This window comes from Miniopterus natalensis, chromosome 5 (genome assembly GCF_054644295.1).
Source record: "Miniopterus natalensis isolate mMinNat1 chromosome 5, mMinNat1.hap1, whole genome shotgun sequence".
Lineage (NCBI taxonomy): Eukaryota > Metazoa > Chordata > Mammalia > Chiroptera > Miniopteridae > Miniopterus > Miniopterus natalensis.
The window spans coordinates 38,248,925-38,269,807 of record NC_142085.1 but is presented as its reverse complement, the minus strand read 5'-3'; the positions used below and the strand labels follow the sequence as shown (position 1 = coordinate 38,269,807).

The 20,883-nt window shown below is 42.4% G+C and overlaps 1 protein-coding gene across 1 annotated transcript in view; it reads right to left on the bottom strand.

Moving 5' to 3' along the window:
* The window catches only part of SH3BGRL2 (SH3 domain binding glutamate rich protein like 2), a 42,819-nt gene extending 22,457 nt beyond the window's left edge, over positions 1 to 20,362 (bottom strand). Inside the window, exon 1 of the mRNA XM_087817481.1 lies at positions 20,155 to 20,362. Within this exon, the coding sequence (XP_087673607.1) occupies positions 20,155 to 20,199 (45 nt within the window). The 5' untranslated portion in view covers positions 20,200 to 20,362. The remainder of the gene's footprint in view (positions 1 to 20,154) is intronic.
* Between the last annotated feature and the right edge of the window lie 521 nt (positions 20,363 to 20,883).

The following is a 20,883-nucleotide window of genomic DNA, read 5'->3' as shown; positions in this document are numbered from 1 at the left end:
AGTACAGTAATATATGCATATAATTTATTTAAAATATTCAGATACTGGCATTATATCCTCAAATTTTTATTATTATTGGGGTATGTGATCAAAAAACATTGCAGACCACTGCACGAGAGAAGTGTGGGGACTAGGAGAAATGTGGGTGTGCAAACACACAAGATTATATATGATTTTCCTTTATAATGTTTGCCTAAATAACTTTCAAGCCAGAAGGCAAATCTCTCTTACGAACATTTGAGAAATACTAAAGTCTATTATTCTCATTTTTAGTGTTACCTCCCTTATAACAGGTTTTAAAAGTCAATTTATAAATTTCTACTTAGCAAAATCAGCAAAAATAAGGGAAGGAAAAATCCCACCATATTTTTTTAAATAACATGGTGGTGGGGGTTCATTTAGGTAGGTTATTTTTGTAACAATGTTAGGTTTTGGCTTTGTATGGCTTAAATTTTGATATTTCTTACCTGGAAGCATTCTAGCATACCTATGACCGGGAAAATTACTCTATTCATAAAGAAATCCTAGAAAACTAACCTGGATTTTTCTGTAAATATAGAGGTATACTATGCAGCTAATATATTTTCTATAGGTTAACATAAATGAGGCAGGGTAATAAATCTAGAGGAAGAAAACAGGAATATTAGCACATACTAATGTGCTTTAATCAGGCAAAATTAAGATATTGTGCAATATACTTTCTGTTTTCTCTCCATACTAATACTTTTGCCCTTGAAGACATCACATACTTCCAGAACTTCAACTACTAACCTTTATGAAGTTATAACCAAAATTTGCATTTCAAAATTGACCTCCTTCAGTAGAGCCAATCCCATAGTTCCCAAGCCTTTTTGAAAATGTATGCTTAAATGTGTCAACCATCACCTCAAAGTTGCCTGGTAAAACAAAACAACAAAAATAACCACAAAAACCTTGTTTCACAAGGTCAACCCATCAATTCACAATTCCCCTCCTTCTCTTAACTTTCCTGTTTCTATAACAATACTCGACTTTGTTGGTGACTCAGCAGGACAATAGAACTGCCTATAAATCCCAAACTTAACATTGTTACAAAAATAACCTGCCTAAATGAAAACCCCTCCCTCCCTCTCTCCTTACTGTGCTTGGTTCGGCAGCACTAACGCAGGGACGGTGGGAAGGTAGGCCGAGAGGCACGCCCGGCCACCGCAAGCCCGCCTCAGGTCTGAGGAGCCCCGGTTCCCTGCGACCTGTCCATGAGGGTTAGAGCGCTTTGATAATGATGCCAAGGGCAGTGGGCCGATCCTCCTCGGGGCCACTTAGTTTTGATTTATGTTCTAGTCCTGCACAGTCAGAAAGGGATCATCTAGTGCAAGTTTCTTACTCTATCAAAGTTTCGGTTTCCTCAGAGGTGAAATGCAGATCATAATTCAGCTCAGAGCACGGTGATGAAAATTAAATGATGCAATCGAGTTCTTAGTGCACAGCACACCCAAAGAGCTCCGCACACATTAGTTACTATTATTACTTTAGCAACTTTTATTCTAAGCCCACAAACCTCATCAGGGTAGTTGGAGGGTGTAGCAAGTGTCGGGCACCGTGCTAGGCACAAGGGGCACACACCTGCCTCTGCCTTACTTCAGCTCGCCCCCAAGAAAGCTGTGAATTACAGGTGTCAATAGTCAAAGCGCTGACAGTGCCCAAACTAGGAAACTTGATTTAAACAGACAGATGATCCACGCTCTGGGAACATGCCCTTTGAAGGGTTTATTTTCCGCCCAAGTTCATGCTAATCTGGCCACGCTCCCACCGCAGCCAGGGGAAGCAGGCTAAAGCAGGCTGGGCGCGATGAGGGCAGGAAAGGGTCTCCCTGGGCACGCCTTGCACAGTCTCATCAGCAGAAAGAAGCCCAACTGCTCCATCTTGGACTAGCCAGACCCAGGAACACACAGGCGCTGTTAGTTGTTGAGTGTTCACAAAAGTAACCTTTTGACTTTGCCATCTCTGCTGCATACAGGGACTAAGAAGGAATGTTAAAGGTAAAACCAGAAAGTGGAACAAAGGGAACCAGAAATTACAGCCAAGTAAAGAGTAATTAACAAATGTCCCCATGGCAGTCCCCTAGGACTTAAAGAATGTCCTGGTGTATTTTTAAATTGAAAAACAGTATCAATTTAATACCTTTTTATTTTGAGTATACTCACTTGTCTCTCTCTTAGAATTACGTATGAAGATCAAGTAACTGCTTAATATGTAATTGAAACCAATCACTTCATTTGGTTTCCAAATTGAAATTTAGGCAGGTATCAGAGTTTATAGTTTACTACTCTTGAGTAAAAAAAATATTTCAGAGCAAATCAAAGAGAGCTTACTACTGCCCTGTTGCGAGCAGAATGATTCTTCCCATGAACTCTAATCAAGTCTACCATCAATAAAAATCTTACCGGTATGTATTTTCTCGTTGGGAACCAATACCTTCAGAATAGTTTAGGGAATTCCCTTCACAATCCAGGTCATAGGTTACTTAAACAATATCTACTTCTAATTTGTGGTAGAATGTTAATAGACAGCTAAATAGAACCCCCCAGGCACCCTGAATCCAGCCTGGTCACAGCCTGCATGTTTCTCGAAGTATCAGTGGTAATGGACCAGTTTGCTGTAGTTCTTTTTGTTTTAACGTTCCAATCTGTGACAAACTTCTACTTCCAGAAATGAATGTCCAGATAAGTGATATACCAAAGATACACAAAACAGAAACCTAGTTTTCATTCATAATAAAAAACCAGCATGAAACCACTATGTAAACTTGCTATAAAAATGTTAACCCTCAATTACAATACTCATATTAGTAACAAAGTTTGGTCCACAGATCACTCTTTAAACAGCTCTGCTCCAGGACTGACCAGGTTTTTACGTAATGGCTCCTTTCCACTAAAATTGTCCCAATATTATTCACACTTCCTACCTAAGTTCTATTTATTCTTCACAGCTCAGCCCCAAGCCCACACTGTGCTCAATTATGTCTACCCAGTAGTTCTCAATTGGAAGTGATTTTGCACCACTCTCCACCATGGGACATTTGTCAATGTCTGGAGACATTTTTGGTTGTCACAACTAGGGAATAGGGGGGCCAAGGATGCTGCTACATATCACATGATGTACAGGAAAACCACCCACAACAGAGAATTTTCTAGCCCAAAACATCAGTGGTGCCAATGTTGAGAAACCCCAACTTATACTAACCACTGCCCTCCCAGATCATCTCCTTCACCAAACTCCCAGTACACCCACGGTTACCACCAACCCAGCATTTAATGATACACAGCCTGGCGCTGTTTCGTAACAGTTGTCGATATCTGTGCCTCTTTCCCTAACTTAACTGTAAATTCCTCTGGAGGATTCAGACCATGTGTGCATCACATCTGCATCCCATAGGGACTCAGTGGGGTAGCTTCAGAGGAGCTGATCTGTCTCCTTTCCCACCTGCTTGATGAAATATAAATAGCTATAATGAATTTTTCCATTAACACGTGTTTTGAACTACTCTTGGTTGGCATTTTAAAAAAACAACTTGTATTACTTAGCAATGTGAAACCATAATAAAACATTAGCAAAAACATGGAATGAAAGATGTGGGTGGTTGGATTTTATAGTTTTTACATTCCCCATAAAGATTACATGTTTACTTCCTTAAGGAAAAAGAGTCAGCCAAGTACAAAATATGTTTAGAATGCCACCATGAAAATTATATATGACTGTTCATACACATGCTTCCTGTTAATTAGAGGATGCTCTGCAGAAAAGCTGCTCTGGCAAAACTTGCTATAATAGTCAAAATCCTCTACAGTAAAGAGGAAATCCTGCTGAGCATAGTATTTTCCACAGGCAAGAATACACACTTCAGCCAAAAGCCGTGCCTTTATCCACAGCTAGAGATGCTGTTCTGTAACACAGTGGATTCTAGAATATGTTGTTTCCATTTCTACATTAGTCCATCCTCAAATGTGTGAAAGTGATCCTATAAGATGATCTAGAAATTACTTCTACATTTGAAAAATAACTGCGGGGATGACAGATCATTTCCACAGTTACATTTTACAGGGGATCACACAATTAGTTCGTATTTCCATGGTAGGCACAAATTGATACCTCTAAGAGAAAGTCTGAATGCTCTTACCTGCATTCTATGGACCCGCCCCGTCTCTTGGGTTGGCCATGTCACTGGCCTTCTCTGCCCCCCTTGGGCTACTTACTGAGCAATGCTAGTGTGCCTCGTCTGCTGAAATTCCACATCTAACTTCAGCTGGACACCACTCTGTTCTGATCCCACACAGACACCACTAGGAGCTCTCACAGCTTCCTCAAATCTCCACAGGCACTCGCCCTTCCCACAGATGTGTCTTGAAGAGTACCTCCAAATTCTGGTGTCTGCACCTCAAATTTCTCTGTGTCTTCAGCCGTATGATTCTGCATTCCATCTTGACTCAGAAGAGTAAGCAGAGAAGTTAACAAAGGAGAATTAGAGAGACAGAGCACAGAGGGCCAACACAGAGAAAAACCGGGCTCCTAAAGGCCAAGGAGCCATTGTTCACTCAACAGGACTTTACAAGACCTTGTGAAGGCCTTTCCATGTGCTAGACACTGCCCTAGGAGCTAGGGTAACACAGGCGAAAAAACAAGGCCTTTAAATTGATGCGATGCCCAGTCTAACGGAGGGTGGGGGAGGTAGGGCTGCCAACAAGTAACTTCGCTGTGAAACTGGCAGAACCACAGCAGCGTCCTCAGGGCGCAGGCAGGCAAAAGGCGGTACTCTGTGGGGAAGGTGCGCAGGCAGGGCTGCAAAGCTACAGCGATGTGTGAAAAACAAACAAAAGCACAGCATCAGAATTATAAAAAGGAGGAATATAAATAAACAGCTCATATGGCGAGGAGGAAAAAGAATCTACAGCTATATCCGAAGGCAGAAAGGAGAATGGAAGGCAGAGGAGGAGCTGCAACAGGGGGACAGTTAGGAGCAAATAAGTTCCTTTCTCCTGGAAGTGGAGATCGGGCTTTCTGTATAATTGAAGCTCACCCCTTTAGGCACAAACTTATTTTTTTATTTTAAACTATTTTTAGTTTAGAACCCTTTCTAAAATGCACCCCATGTCCCTGCGTTGTTCAGCAGAGTCCATCAAGCCAAAATATGCCAAAACTGATGTAATCTGTTCTGGACCAAAAATCACCATGATGATCCGTTTTTGTACTCTGATGTGGTAAACTGACATTCTCAGAGTCCACTTACACCATATGGCCAGAGCTGTGCTTCTGGAATTCTCCATTTCTGCCTTCGACGGCAGCCGTTTCTTCTCAGAGCTTCCTCTCAGTGGGGCCAAAGACCACTGTGGCCTATTTTATTTAGTTTTCTGGGTAAGGCAGTGAAGGGCAGCCTGCAACCCTGCAAAATGTTGAACAGTGCACCGCCTCTCAGGGGCCTGTCTGCTTCCTCTTAGGTCTCCAGCCTCATTTCACACAGGGGTTCTAGAATTCTGATATCTGGATAAGAGAGGTAATACTAAAATAAAATGATCTCTGATAACACAGATCCTTCATACCACTTATTTAAGCAGTAAAACAAATCATGTCCCTCACAGCCTTTACATTTCCCAAAGCACAGGCTCTAGTCCAGTCCCACTTTGATGTGGTCATGAACTCTTGATATAGTTTTATGTTTTTGATGCAGAAGCTACAGGAACAATATTTCTTTTTCACTTATTCAACAAATACTATATATGCCACCTTTTCTAATAGGAGACTTGGGGGAATAAAAAGATGAATGGAGTAGTCCCTGACCTCAAAGAACTTAGAACCTGTAGTTCAAACAACCTGCATACAAAATAATTATAACCAAGAGTGGACTGTATTGAGGCCACAAGAGAGAAGTTCACAGGCTGAGCCATGGAGGCCTAGGGAAGCAGAGTCCTCCCAGTCTAGAGGGCGAACGAGGAAGGGAGGGGTGTGGGTACACTTCACTGGGAAATGTCACTGGCATCAGCTTCAAATAAAAGGGGGACTCTGACTAGTCCCAAACGAGGGTGAGCACCATCAAGGCAAATCAAATGGCATGAGAAAAGGCACAGAAGTCAGGGAGAAAAAAAAAGTCTGGTGTATTTACATAGTAGTCCAAAGAATAGTGAGAGAAAATGCTGGAAAGGGAGGTGAGAATCAGATCATGGAGGGCCCAAAATATCAGGCTAAAAAGTTCGGCCTTGAAGTTCTCAGCAATCAGGGACCAATGAGGTTTTTCTGAGCTTTCTGAACCTAACACACAAATTTAATCTTTTAAAAGGATGAGGCTTCCCTCCCCCACTTTAATGGAAAAGGAATTCAAAGGTGAATTATTAATCAACTCATCCCTGTTAAGTATCCCTTGAACCAAGCTCACTATTAAAACATCCCTGTGGAACTAACTCTAGAGCATCCATTTGTCCTGCTCTCACACGACAGGAAAGGCCAGTGGAAAAGGAGTCATCTCGTCTAAAACAAAGGGCAGCAAGGATACACAAATCAAACTCAGGCCTGCCGAAAAAGAACAGGTAGAACCACACCTGCTGCGGTTCACGAGCTAATACAAAACATTTTGCAAACAAAAAAAAGTCTTTTCACTTTCCAGTGGAGCCTTTTATTTAAGGGAAATTTTCTAAAACCTTAAAAATAGCCACCTTCCTAACTCAAGAGATGCTTTCTTTCTGTCTAGCTCTAAATATGTCCTTCTTTGCCCTCATCCAAATAAATACACCTGCCCTTGGGATAATTTCCTCTGTTTTCTGTGCTCATCTTTCCCCCCGTCAGATCATGAGTTATTTGGGGGCAGAGGAAGAGCAATGCCATACACACACTCATTCTGCATCCTGAACGTGGCTGAATACTGGACAACAGAAGGTTTTCATAAATACATGGGAACTGATTAATTCAATTACTTTCCAAAATACATATTCCCTAAAGACTCAATGCTTGTTACTCATACTGGCTTATGTGTGGAATAGAAGGAAAAAACCTCAGAGCTAGAGGAGCTCTTAAAAAAACCCACTACTAAACTACTAAAATAGCTATAATCTAAAAGACAGAGAATAACAAGTACTGGTGAAGATGTAGAGAAACTGGAACCTTCATAATTACTAATGAAAATATAAAATAAAATAGCTGCCTTGGAAAACAATTTGGCAGTTCCTCACATAGTTAAAATTATAGTTACCATACGAACCACCAACTCTACTCCTAGGTATATACCCAACAAAACTGCAAACATATGGTCGCATAAAAACCTGTATACAAATGTTGACGGGAGCATTATTTATAACAACCAAAAAGTGGAAACAACCCAAATATCTATCAACTGATGAATGAATGTGGTATACTCATTCATACAGTGGAATACTATTCAGTCATACGAAGAAACCAAGCGCTGACACATTCTACGACATGCATGAAAACATTATGCTAAGTGAAAGAAGCCAAACACAAAGGGCACATTCCATCTATGTGAAATGTCTAGAATATGCAAATCCATAGAGACAGAAAGTAGATTAGTAGTTGCCAGGGGCTGGAGGGAGGAAGGAGGGAATGGAGAGTGACAGCTAATGGACTTGGGGTTTCTTTTTCGGATGATGAAAGGTTCTGGAATTACACTGTGGTGATGGATGCACAACACAGTGAATCTAAAAGCCAATGAAACATAAAACTGAAAAGGGTGAATTTCATGGTAGATGACATATGTCAATCAGAAAACAACAAAAACAACACGATGAGAAACCTGAGGCCCAGAGAAGCTAAGTTTCTTGTCCAAAGACACAAAGCTAATTAAATGCATCACCAGACTCCAAGTCTCCCAACTCCTAATGCAGTACTCTCGGTCCACAAAGCACTGCTCTAGAAGTATCAGGACAAGCACTGTAGATCTGAACTAGTCATTTAACGGCTCACACCTCATCAGAAGAGGAAGATGAATGTGAATTAAATGATCTCTTCAGTTCCTTCCAGTTTTGAGACCATCTGAGTCTTGTCATATCGTGCGCGCTTCCTCTCTGCTACTACAGATCAGAACAGGAATTCTCAACTGGGGGTGACTGTGCTCCCCAGGGGACATTTGGGAATGTCTGGAGAAGTTTTTGGTTGTCACAAATGGGAGGCAGGGGTACTACTAGCATCCAGCAGGTGGAGACCAGGCATGCCGCTTTATGACTCCAATGCACAGGACAACCTCCCACAACAAAGAATTACCCAGCCCCAAATGTCAATAGTGACACAGTGATGAACCATGATTTAGAATATGATCAACTTCACCTTTAAGCTTTTCAAGGAAGTTCTGCCTTAAAGAATAATGACATCAAACAGCGATTCTGAGATGAGAGAGTGGCTAGGAGGCTAGCACCAACCACACACAGGAAAGAGAGACACTTTTACCCCCCATAATAATTAACTTCCACAAAAGAGTCGAATATTCAAATGCCCAAGGCAGTTAACATAAAGGAATGAAGCCAACCAACACCTAAAACCACTTAGGACTATTATTTCCTTCCTTCCACAAAAAAACTCTCACTGGCTCCCATTCTTCATAAAATATATACAACCCACCAATATAATCTGTGGTTTCCCACTTTTGATAGACATAGATGCCAAGAAATACTATCATAAGAAAAAAGAACATCACAAGCTCCATAACAAATGGCTCAGACTTGGGAAGATTCACTAACCCTAATAAACAATGTCAGTTTCAGATACTCCTATAAATGCATTCCAATAAAACTTAGGACCCATTGTCCGATTATAAGAACAACTTTTTTTCCTTTAATTAAATCTTAACAGCTCATTTAAAGTTGAAATTCACAAAAGACAAGCGAATTATTGCTGGCTTAAATTTAAATGAAACTCATAGTATTATTAATGGCTGGCATTTCATTAAGCTACAACAACTTTACAAATGAGGATGCTGAGATCCAGAGAAGTTAAAAGAGTTGCTAAGCTACCCTGCTGGTTAGGGTACCAGAGTCATAATTTGTACCCAGGTCTTTGTGTTCCTAAAATCCACATTCTTTCCACATATTACCTTGCTTGTATTACATCAATTTCTTCTATTTACCAAGTTTATGAGGGTTTCTCTGTAAATTACATGTAAAGAATCTGATCTTTGTGATGTGTATGGACAGGGGCTTTGCATACCCGCTCCTGCGGGTCCCTCCTGCCTTCCTATGGGTGCTGATTTAATGACATTATTGCCTTTACACAGAGCAGCCGCCTGCACTCCCACAGGCCCTCCTTCTGTCCCCTCCAACCACCGGTGGCCCTGACTCTGGCCTCCCACTTTCTACTCACTGTTGCACTGAACTCCCACAGTAGGCTGCAATATGCTGATAAACTCTTTCCTCCAAATGGATACTTTATTTGTAGGGTAGAAAACGGGAACTCATCAGCCCATGGAGAAAATGTCTCTCAGAAACCCAGGATCCAAGATGAACAGAATGAGGGCACACACTCCCACCACTAAACGTCTGCTGTTGCCCAAAAGGTCCTGAGAGATTAAATATCTCTGCTTTTGACCCCATCCTGGGTTCCAGCCACAGCTTCTCCCATATCACCCTATCACCCTCCCATCCCATCCTCTGCTACCTTCAGTTCAACACATCAAGTCAGTTCTACTCAACTTTATCACACAAAGCAAAAGAATCATAATTGAAGCAAATCTGGTTTCAGGACACCCAACAAAGCATTCAACAGTCCTTTCAGAGCACTGCCTATTCTAATTTCTCTTTAATCACCGATTCCTTCCTCTGGGACATGGCCATTAGGAAATAGGATGGTATGGATCTGGGTGTCTGGACCTTCTGGAATCTATGACAAGGCAGGTTATTTAAAGTTTCTGAATTTCAGCAGGTTCCTATGTGAGAGAGAAACAGAGACAGAGAGACAGACAGGGAGAGAGAGAGGATATGAATGGCTACCATGCCAAGTTACTTTAAGAAATAAAAATAACAAACAAAAAGACCTCCTGAGTACTTCCTGCACATGGTGTGAATGGTAGTTGTTATGATGATGACCACATATTCACTTTCCATTTCAACCCATACTCCTTATAGCCTTTATCAGTCTCTGCAGAAGCAAAGCCACTGCTTTCACAGGCCCTGGGGACACTGTGCCTACAATTACTTGCTCAATAGCTGAGTGGGGACCCCCTGGAACTGTTCCAGAGGAATCCTGTCCCTCCCCTTTCTTTAGCCTGAGCTCACACACTGTTATCCTAGCCAGCTTTCTGGGTTAGCACGACCCAGGTTCTCACTGATCTCTGATTGTGGGCTCTTCTAGTGGGCAATATAGGATAATGGAAAAAGGTACTAAATATGAAATCGGAAGACAGGGGTTTGAATCTGGATTCATTGAGCTAAATGATCCGAGGCATGTTACTTAATCACCCTGTACCTCAATGTTCTCATCTGTAAAACAGGTGCAATAAACCACAGTTTGTAGGGTCTTTGTAAGGTTTAAATAACCTGCAGGAAAAGTCCTATTACATTGCTGGGTACAGGTAAACACTCATTGTTCACCTGGATCTGACCTTTCAATGCTCCAAGGTCAGCATGGTAGACAGGCATATCCTAGAGTCCACCTATTTCAGTGTCTTTCTTCCTCTCCTGCCTCCACCACCTTTTCCCAAATCCCTTGTTACCTCATTTACCACCATCTACCTGCCCCTCTGCCAGGTTTGAAAACCCCACCTACATGTCACAAGCATCAAGATTCAGCGTTCAGTTTCACAGTCAGGATAATCACTGTCTTTTCTGGGAAGTACCACTCATCTTCATTAAACACAGAAATCCGGGCCCTTCCCTACCCTCACCCCCAAATTTAGGTAACACGTTTGCAGAGGATATTATCCAACAGTTCAACCTAGTGTCTCCTATTTCTCTCACAGACTCCAAATAGTCTACATTCAGTTACACTAATCTGAAAGGCAGAGTCCAACTGCACCGAGTCTAAGACAGGGCTGGCACAGGCCCTGGTCCTCCTTCCTCTGGTGCCAGAGAAGACACCAGCAGTCAATCACATGGCTTGTTTCCCAGACAAGGCTCCAAAACCCCTCTCCCAGCTCTCCAGGCAGCCACCATCCATCAGTCAGAGCTGTCATTTGGAATGAAATCTACTTGCCAAGTTTAGGAAGCTTTAAATCAAGCTGAACTCTAAAATCATGTACTACGTAAAGCAAAGAACAGTGTCTATTTGCATAGTACCAAGCACTTTGTAGGCAGTGAATACATATGGTTTAGTGACTCATGCCCAACATGCTATATACCATAAAAGACAGGGGTCTTTTAAAAAATGTTCAAAAATTACAGAACTCTAATCAAGTGGTTTGTTTGGGGAATGACCTCAAATTGTAATGTTCTTAATTCAAATTTCAGTTGAAAACTCTTTATACTTACATTTACTAACAACTCTCCAAAAATTATACCGGTATGCACTCTCAGCTTAGTAAGTACTATGTACTGTACATAATATTTTTATGATTAAAGATCTTGCATGATCCAAGGTTATAACTTTTATTTTTTATTACTGTATTACTATTGCTGCTGCTGCTGATATAATAGAAATAATAGATAACATACATTAAGTATTTACTATATACCTGGCACTCTGCTAAATGCTTTATGTGGAATACTTCACTCACTCAATGTTCATCGCGATCCTATACAGAAGGTACCATTTCTATCCCACTTTTACAAATGAAGAGGCTGAGGTTACTTGACTAAGGCCACAGCCTTCATCAATGGCAGAGCTAGGATTTGGGCTCAGTCCGTGCCTTATCCATGAGAGAACCCTGCCATCCGATGACACATAACCCATAGATGGGCCAGAAGTAAGCGCTTGGGTTGAATATAAACTGATTCCAGAATTAAATATAACAGCAGATATTCAATCCAAATACTTACTTTGGCTACGAAGTAGTTTATTATAAAAGGACAGTGCAACCCAAAACTCCTATCAGTGGGGGATCCAGGCTTAGAGAGTGGCCCATTCCCATCCAAAGGAACTGTCCTAATGAATATAATTACCAAAGAAGAAAAACAGTAAACTTCAATCCACATGGGAATGTCATGAATGAGGAACACTAACTACACTCCCACGCCTTATGCAACCCACAGAAGGAAAACAAATTACTCAAAGGCTGTGTTGGTTGTTGTTACTTTGGAGTTTTTGCTTTGCTTTGATTCTAATAGTGGGTTAGTATGCAGCAACAGATGCTTACCTTAACTCTATTTGCATTTACCGAATATCTAAACTGACCTGTCAGGCAAGTCACCTAATTGGGTCTCTCTTACCCCTAACCCTCCTCCCAAAGCCACCAGATCGAAGATGGCAAAAAGCCATTTCCTGATGTGGGCCATTACCAAGCACAAAATGGAAAAGGCATCCCGAAATACTTAGAACCCTCTGCATTCAGTCACAGCCAATGTTCCATTTCCGGCTTCTGGAGCCCTGAAGCAATATTGGCAGAGAGCCCACAAAGGTCCCACAACAAGACAGACACACCCTAATGTACGCAGGCCCTGCTTTTCCATTTCCACGGTTCAGGGGTCAGTTCCAGGAAACCCTCTTTGGGGTTCTGCCAGACACTGAGCCAGCCCAAAAGAGTCAGGTACCCCTAGGAATAAATAAGTTGCCAACGGCAGAGGAAACCAGGTCCTGGGGACCAACCGTATTGTTCTAGAGTTTCCCAGGGGCTGCGCCAGCCTACAGGTACCTGGGTTTGTAGGTAGAGGGGGCCCCCAGTCTGCCAGCATCTAGTTCAGCTTTCAGGCCTACAGCAAAACTGTCATGAGTCCAAAAGGGAAACATTCAATTAAGTGCTCTTCCTAGGTTGATTTCTTTATAGAGTTTGGGGGGGAAAAAACAATTAAACATAAAAGAAATACCAACACTAACTTTAAATTACCATAGCCCAGTTCCTGAGTAATTAGCCAGTGCTGGCAGATAAACTCAGGTAAATAAGCCCATTAGAAGAAGCGGGCAGAAGGGAAACTGCACTGCCTGAAACCAGGCAGCTCAGTTGCACTCTGCTGGCACAGGCCACCCATCGCCACCTCTTCCTCCCACCCCCACTTCTCCGGCCACCTCGACCACCCCCCAAAACTAGGCGATGGTACACACTAATCACTACTCATCTAAAAAACCACTCAACAGAAAGGTTCAACGCTTCTAAGCTACATTTATAGAGGACCCAAAAAAGTTAACTGTACATAATCAGAAGTGGAAAATTTCCCTCAAGTATTAATAAACACTTGCCATTTCACAGAAAAATATTCACTAGATAGCTAATTTGGAAAGCTAAGATCCTTTTTTGCATAATTAATAAATAATATAACAAAAGTTAACCAGAAAAATAACGAATACAGGAATGTAATTTAACTCAAAACAACCTAAATTTCTATTAACTCTGCATCTACAATAACACAGATGAGAGCGATTCCTGCTGAAAAATTGCGGAAACCTAAAAGGGTCTCTGAGTTTAGAGTTCAGAGTGTAACTTTTTAAAAACTGACATTTAGCAGCTTAATTAATAATTTCTTGACCCTATTTTTTAAATCTGTGTTTCAAAATAAAGTATTTTAAATTTTTACTTATAATGAACAGTATGTTGTGTTAATTTTTATTTTTAAAAGTGAAATATTTAAAGAATCTAGACTTTTTTCTACTCTGTCACCCAATTCTAACTTTACTAGAAAAAACAACACAAAAAACAATTCATTTCTGAACTTTTTATAAATTAAACATTAAAAAAATCTAAAGAAGAAATATTTTTTGGAGTTAGTATTTTACACTGCTTCCTACTCAACTGTTGAAGTTTTTCCCCTCTATAATTGTTTTCATTTTCTACTTTTGATGAAAACTTGAAAAGAAAAACAAAACAAAAAAACAAACCCAAGACATAAGTAGTCTTACATTCCTGCAATTCGGAAACCACCTTATACCACATATTATCAGTATTTGTCAAAATTTCATTTCCTCAAATAGATAGAAATGTTTACTGAAAGTGTCCTAAAACAAATGGGTAAAAAACCCCTAATTTTATAAATGAGTCTATGACCTTGATCATATTTATATTTACACATTTAAAATAGTATTGTTGAAGGAAAAATATCAAATTTGGGGAATACTAAAATTAACTAGAAAGACTGAGGTGAGGTGTTTACTTGGGATATTGATAAATCTCCCTTCCCAACAATAGACCTTGTACACTGACTACAATCCCATATAATTACATACCCAGCTGCTGCCTTTAAGAGTCAAGAAATTTGCTCAAAATCTTTCCAGTTAAAGAGAAAAAATGCCATCAATTAGCCTTTTTATTTCAACTCTCATATTACATGCTGTTATGGGTCCAATTGTGACCTCAAAAGATGTTCAAGCCCTAACCCCTGGTAATTATGAATGTGGCTTTATTTGAAAATAGGATCTTTGCAGATGATTGAGTTAAGACGAGGTCATTAGGCTGGGCTCTAATTCAATATGACTGTGTCCTCATAAAAAGGGGAAATTTGGACACAGAGACAGATGGCACACAAGTACACCATGTAAACATGAAGGCAGATATCACAGTGATATATCTACATGCCAACGAACCCCAAAGACTGCCAGCAAGCCATCAGAAGATAGGAGACAGGCACAGAACAAGAGTCGCTCTTACAGCTCAGGAGGAAGCAACCCTGCCGACAGACACCCTCATCTCAACTTCTAGCTTCCAGAACTGTGAAACAAGTTTCTGTTGTTTCAGCACCCCTGTTTTTGGTACTTTGTTAATGGCAGCCCTTAGGAAACTAATACACACACCTTCCCAGCCTGACCTTCTCTTACAAGCCCATCTTTTTCCTTGCGTCCCAACATATTTCTGCTTCTAATCATTTCGTGCATGCTCCCACCTATTCCTGAACCTCACTCCACCCCTCCCTCACCAATGCCCTTCGGCACTGTTTCTCCTCAGGGCCACCACTGGCATTCTGCACCAGGCAGTTCTTATGGGGCCTGTCCATCACACTGCAGGATGTCGAGAATCCCTGGTACTCTTTCACCCAGGGCGCCACAGTGCCCACAGTGGAGAACACCTGCTCTAGAAACTTTGGAGTCACCTGTCCACCAGAGTCTGAGTAGGGTCCCACCATTTACTGTGTATGATCTCATCACGTCAGTTAACTTGAGTCTCTTCCACTGTAAAATGGGAATAACTAACTACCTTGCCGCACGACTCTGAAGTATCAATGAGTTAAAGGTGTTAATGAGCCCAGACTTACCCTTATGAACTTCTTCTGGCATCAGAATCACCTAGGAATTAATGCCCAGTCTGTTCTACATACTCACATCCTGACTTTACCTGCCTTGGAATTCCTTTCAGCAGCTTCCTCACACAGTGAAGCTTCACTGAATACATTCTGTGGAGATGCAATTGCTTAACTGATCATTGATGTTTAAAATAGTTATTAATCATGCAAACAGTTGGGTATGCCTTCTACAGTTGTAAAGAGCAAGACAACTCCGAGTACAGTTTCTATGTGTTTTCCCAGCACCCTCACTCATACTTGAAAACATAGCTGCAACCCTGGGCAAAGCTCCATGTTTTCCAACTTTGCTTTCAATTTCTCTGTAACACTTGCTCCCAGTAAAGGTTCCTCTCCAACATCCAGGGATATATTGCTGTCTTGCTCATTTCACCCTGCCCATGAAAACATCCCCCAAGGCAGTGAGTCCCTCATTCCCCTTGACCAAATGGTTAGCATCCCAAGTCTTTGAGCTAGAGAGTCAGCATTGATTTGTACCACGGGGACAGTATAAATCTGCTCTCCTGACCATCACATACACCACACCTAGCACCTAACAACACCTAACACAAAGCCTGGTACTGCACTTAGTTTCAATGATTGATGAATGCAAGGATCAACCCATGCATGAATGAATGCATTGCTGAGTGAACACCTGAATGAATACATTTAGGAGCCAGGATACATGGCTTTCATTTAACCCTCAGCTTTGCACTGACTGACACAAATGACCTTCAGGCAAACCACTGAATCTCTATGTCCTTCCCTGTGAAATTACGTGGCTGGACTTCATTAAAATCTCTTTATGTTTTGTTCCCACTCTAACAACTGAGCCCATGAACTTTTTTTTAAGATTTTTTTTTTTTTTTTTTTTAATTTTTAGAGAGAGGAAGGGAGAGGGAGAGAGAGACAAACATCAATCTGAGAGCGAAACATCCATTGGCTGCCTCCTGCCCATCTCCTACTGGAGTGAGCCCACAACCTGGGCGTTTGCCCTATCCAGGAATCAAACCAGCAACCTTTTGATGCTGGGGAAAACAACCCAATCAAGTGGGCTATACTGGCCAGGGAGAGCCCATGAACTTTAAGGAAGAGTAAAAGAAGACTTGATTTCCTTTTTGAAAAATTTTAGTTAGCACAAGGGTGGGGTGTATTTATCCGAAAACACATTCAGGGGTTCCCTCTCTGTCAGAGAGCACCTTATTCCCTGGAGGCAAAAAGCCAGAGAGAGCATGCATGCTGCAGACACTTTAGACACCTCCAAGACACTGAGTACTATGGACTTTGTGTGTTATCATGGGCTTCTTTCTTGGACTTCGAGTCTATCCTGTCCTCAAAAGGGGTCTATGGGGACCTCTGCTGCCTGCTGTATCCACCCAAAGCTCCTCCCTTTCCAGCCTGAATAAGGTGGGCTTATGCACTGTCTCCCAGGCTCCAAATCTAACTCAATCCCTCTCCCTGCCATCTGCCTAAGGCTCCCACATGCATATTTCATGATTTCTGGCACATTTCCTCCTTATCTGACATCCTGCAATGCATCCCTCTGCTGCCTATATTATTTCTATCTCTGGTAAGAATGTTCCTGAAAGAGGCATGTGTCCTTGGGCTGTACTTTATTCCTGGTGGTTTTACCTTTCCTATCTTATCTCCCCACCTGGTCCCCACAGGACTTCCTTGAGGACATAGGCCACACCCTTTATTCTCCTCTAGCTCCCCACAAGGCCTAGGACTGAGCCAGGCAAACAGCAATCCCTTAGAAAATACTGAATGAATGAAATAACCGAATTCAATGTTTTTAAATTAAAAACTGGTATTAATATATTTCCGGTATAAAGTTACTAAGACCTCCCCTTTTAGGTATACAACCAGGATAAGCCAAATATACGATTTTCTTAGGACTGAAATAAAATGTCCTTTACTACAATATGAATGATAACATTACAGCTGCATAAGAAATCTGATTTTTCAGGTATCCATACCATAATAATGTGGCATTGCTTTTATTTCCTAGTAAAAGCAGATTTGAGCTGGAGCTGGGGAAGATAAAAAGGCACTCACCCTTTGGCGTTAATTATTCCAACTGCCACTGTTATGTGTTGAAGCCAGAGAGTTCAGGGAAATCAGAACAAGATATGAGCATTTTCTCTAAAGAGAATTTCTGAATCTACTGCCAACTGGAGCAGAGCATCTTTTTAGAAATTCCTGGGACTTAACTAAGTCCATTTCTAGTCACATTCTTCCCTTAAGGTTTAATAAACTTCAGCCAAAATCAAACCGACTTGAGAATCAAATTACTTATCCTCACAACACTGCTGGAGAGAAAACACTAAGGCTATGCCTTCGAAGCTTAATATAGGTTAATGCGATAAGCCCCATTAGCCTCCCCAGCCCAACAGTTGACTTAAACAACTTCATTATCTCTTGGAAATGACTATTCTTAAACATAAGCATACAGTTATCATTGCCCAAAGTATCAATATTATATAATTACAGAAAAACTGTGTATTGATATAGGAGATATTACAATTGGAGAGACTCGATGACTGAGGATTAACTGAGACTTGAAAAGATTGGGTCCATTAAGTAGATAATTAGAGTTTCTGGGCTGTACATATGTGATAACCGAGTATATCTTCCAGCTCAAATCACACCATGTCAGAACACATACCACCAAGGGGCTGGTGAGGGCACCTGAGATATCACAGTAAAACACCAAAGGAAAAAGAAATTCACTTTGAAGCTAATAGGTATATTGCTCAAATAAAAGAAGCTATTACAAGGATTTATCCACATTTACCCAACTGATGATGTCAAAGCATTTTAAAGCTAGAGTGCAATTCTGAGTTGTTCATCACACAATTCTTCATTCTACAGAAGACAAACTCAGGCAGAAAAGGAGCACCTCATACTACTAGTCAGAGACTGCATTAAAACTCAGGTCTCTTTCCCTGGCCGGTGTCTCATCTGAGTGGAGCATTGACCCGTACACTGAAAGGCTGCAGGTTCCATTCCCAGTCAGGCCACATACCTAGGTTGCGCGGTTTGACCAGGGTGCGTGCAGGAGATCAACCAATCGATGATTTTCTCTCTCTCTCTCCTTCTCTCCCCCTCTCTCTCCTTTCCCCTCTCTCTAAAATCAATAAGCATGCCCTCCTGTGAAAATTTATAAAAACAACAACACTTAGGTCTCTTAAGTCTAGCTTCATGAGCAAAACACAGAACATTAAAAAGGCACATTAGCAGGGAGGCAATAAATATTTGTTAATGGAATTGAGGAAATGGAGATGCAGGGTTCCAGAATATCTTGATATGCTATCTATTGACAGGTTAAGTCAAGTAATTACCTCAAGTTTTGACCTTGACTTGTCCAATACAGCCTAGACCCCTTAACACTATAAAGCATCCCTGTGCAATCAATAAAATGCTACTGGAATAATTATTGAAGCATGCAAGTTGGTGGTGAAACCAAAGGCTCTGTACATTCTTACGAAGGAGTGCATTTGGAAAAAAAAATCTATCTACAAACCAGTATGGGTTTCCCAACACATGAAGAGTAGTTTCAGTGTAGAAATCTATAAAAGGCAGGTATGACTAAGCAACCAAAAATAATTAGAAACACCAGAACTATCAAGAGTCTGGGGACCAGACCATGTCTGCATATAAAGATAAGTTGGCATTTCCCACCATCTATTGTTCCTAATGCAAAAGGGAGTCTTTTTTGTGCTACAGTGTTGATTTCTTCTTAAATAAAAAGCCTCAGTTGTTTATAAGGATTTGCAAACAGTATTTTATACCATCCTCCATCCCACCTGCTTCAGAAACAAATTTTGGGATTATTGGGTTGAGTTGCTGGCCAGTCAACTGGACAGATCAAATTTTAAGCAATCAATACTGCACTTTTTATGTATTTACATATGTATTATATATCTCACCAAAAAGCTTCTTAAATCTATAGTTTAAATTAAATCTTAGCTAAGAAAACCAAGTCTTAATAATCACGTAAAACATATTGCTACATGTCTTACTCAGTGGGCTATCAAGTATACTCATGAATTTTCCTCAAAGTCTGGCATCTGGCTATTTCTCTTCTTCCTAAAAAAAACAAAAATTCTTCCTAAAAATATTCAAGAATATTGACCAAACAAAATAGCTTACAATAACTAAAGAGACCACCATTTGTACATCCCCAAGATGAAACTGACCACAGCATTAAAGGGGGAAGAATCCAAACACGCTCATTTACATAAAGATGTAAAATTATTTACAGTACTCCAGGGAAAAAACAAAAACAAATTTCTGGCACAACAGGAAAAACCTGGTTTACCATTCTCTGCGCAGGTATAAAGCTAAAGAAATGTACTTGATGGGGAAGGGTGGGTAGAGAGCAATTCCCACTTAAACTTGTTTCACTCAAGAGCTAGGCTAGCAAACCACGTAACCGAAAAAGCTTCCGCACAAAACTTAACCAGGCTGAAAGTCCAAAATGGGGAGTAATTAGCACCAAAGGAAGGTGGACCCCAAAGCTCTTGGACCACCCCTTCCCCCAAATTCCCGCGCCACGCAACCGGACCTGGGGCTCCCCGCGCTGACCCCCTCTCTGGGGGTGCAGGGTGAGCTGGGGGTGAGCCCGGAGTCCTCCAGCACCTCTGCTCCCGCCGTTTTCATTGTCCAGGCGCGAAGGGGTCGATCACCTGCGGGCGCGGGTTCGCGCGGCCGGACGTGCTGCGCACCGAGACGCGCGGGCGAGCGCCGCGCTCGGCCCGCGGGACCCGCACCCGCGCCCCTACCCGGGCTACCCCGACCCCGGCCCGCTGCGGATCCCAGCCGTGCTCACCGCCACGAAGCCCGAGGAGGACGCGATGAACACGCGGATGACCATCCTCCCTCCGGGTCGCGTCGCACCTTCTGCCCCCTTGGGCTGTGCGTTGGCGCGGACGCGGAGGCACGACTCGGCGGAGACGCGCAGCGGCCACCGCGCGGAGCGCTTCCTCGGGGTAAGCTCGCAGGGACCTAGATCCCTCCCTCCCTGCTGGTCCGCAGATTAAAAAGCTGAGCGCCTCTGCGCCGCCGGGCAAGCCGGCGGAGGGGGAGGAGGAGCGGGAGGAGGCGGGGGAGGCGGGCGGCGGGCGGCGGGCGCGGGGCGTGATGGGAGTTGTAGTTCCCGCCTCTGCCGGGAGCGGCGGGTGCACTGGGTCCCGGAGCGCTGCCTCCCGGTCGCCGGTCAATCCCCCACGCGTGCAGGTGGCTGGAGGGGAGCCCGGGGCAGGGGGAAGGCTGTGAGGATGGATGGCGAGGGTGCCAGCGAAAAGAAAACGAGGCAAAAGGGCTTGGTTCAAAGTCCAGGCTTAGGGTCCGTGCTGTGGTTTCCTGGTTTGGAGCATGCCCACCCAGGGCCGTCCGCGTGGGGCCCGCCCCGCGCCCGGCGGCGGTGGGGATGGGGGGCCGGGCGCGCCTCTGCGTTCCCAGCCACTCTGGAGATTGCAGAAAGGTGATTCTTTTTAGATAAATGAGAGGTTTTCTTCTACGCAGTCGCTGAAAATTAGAAACCCAGATGAGAACACAA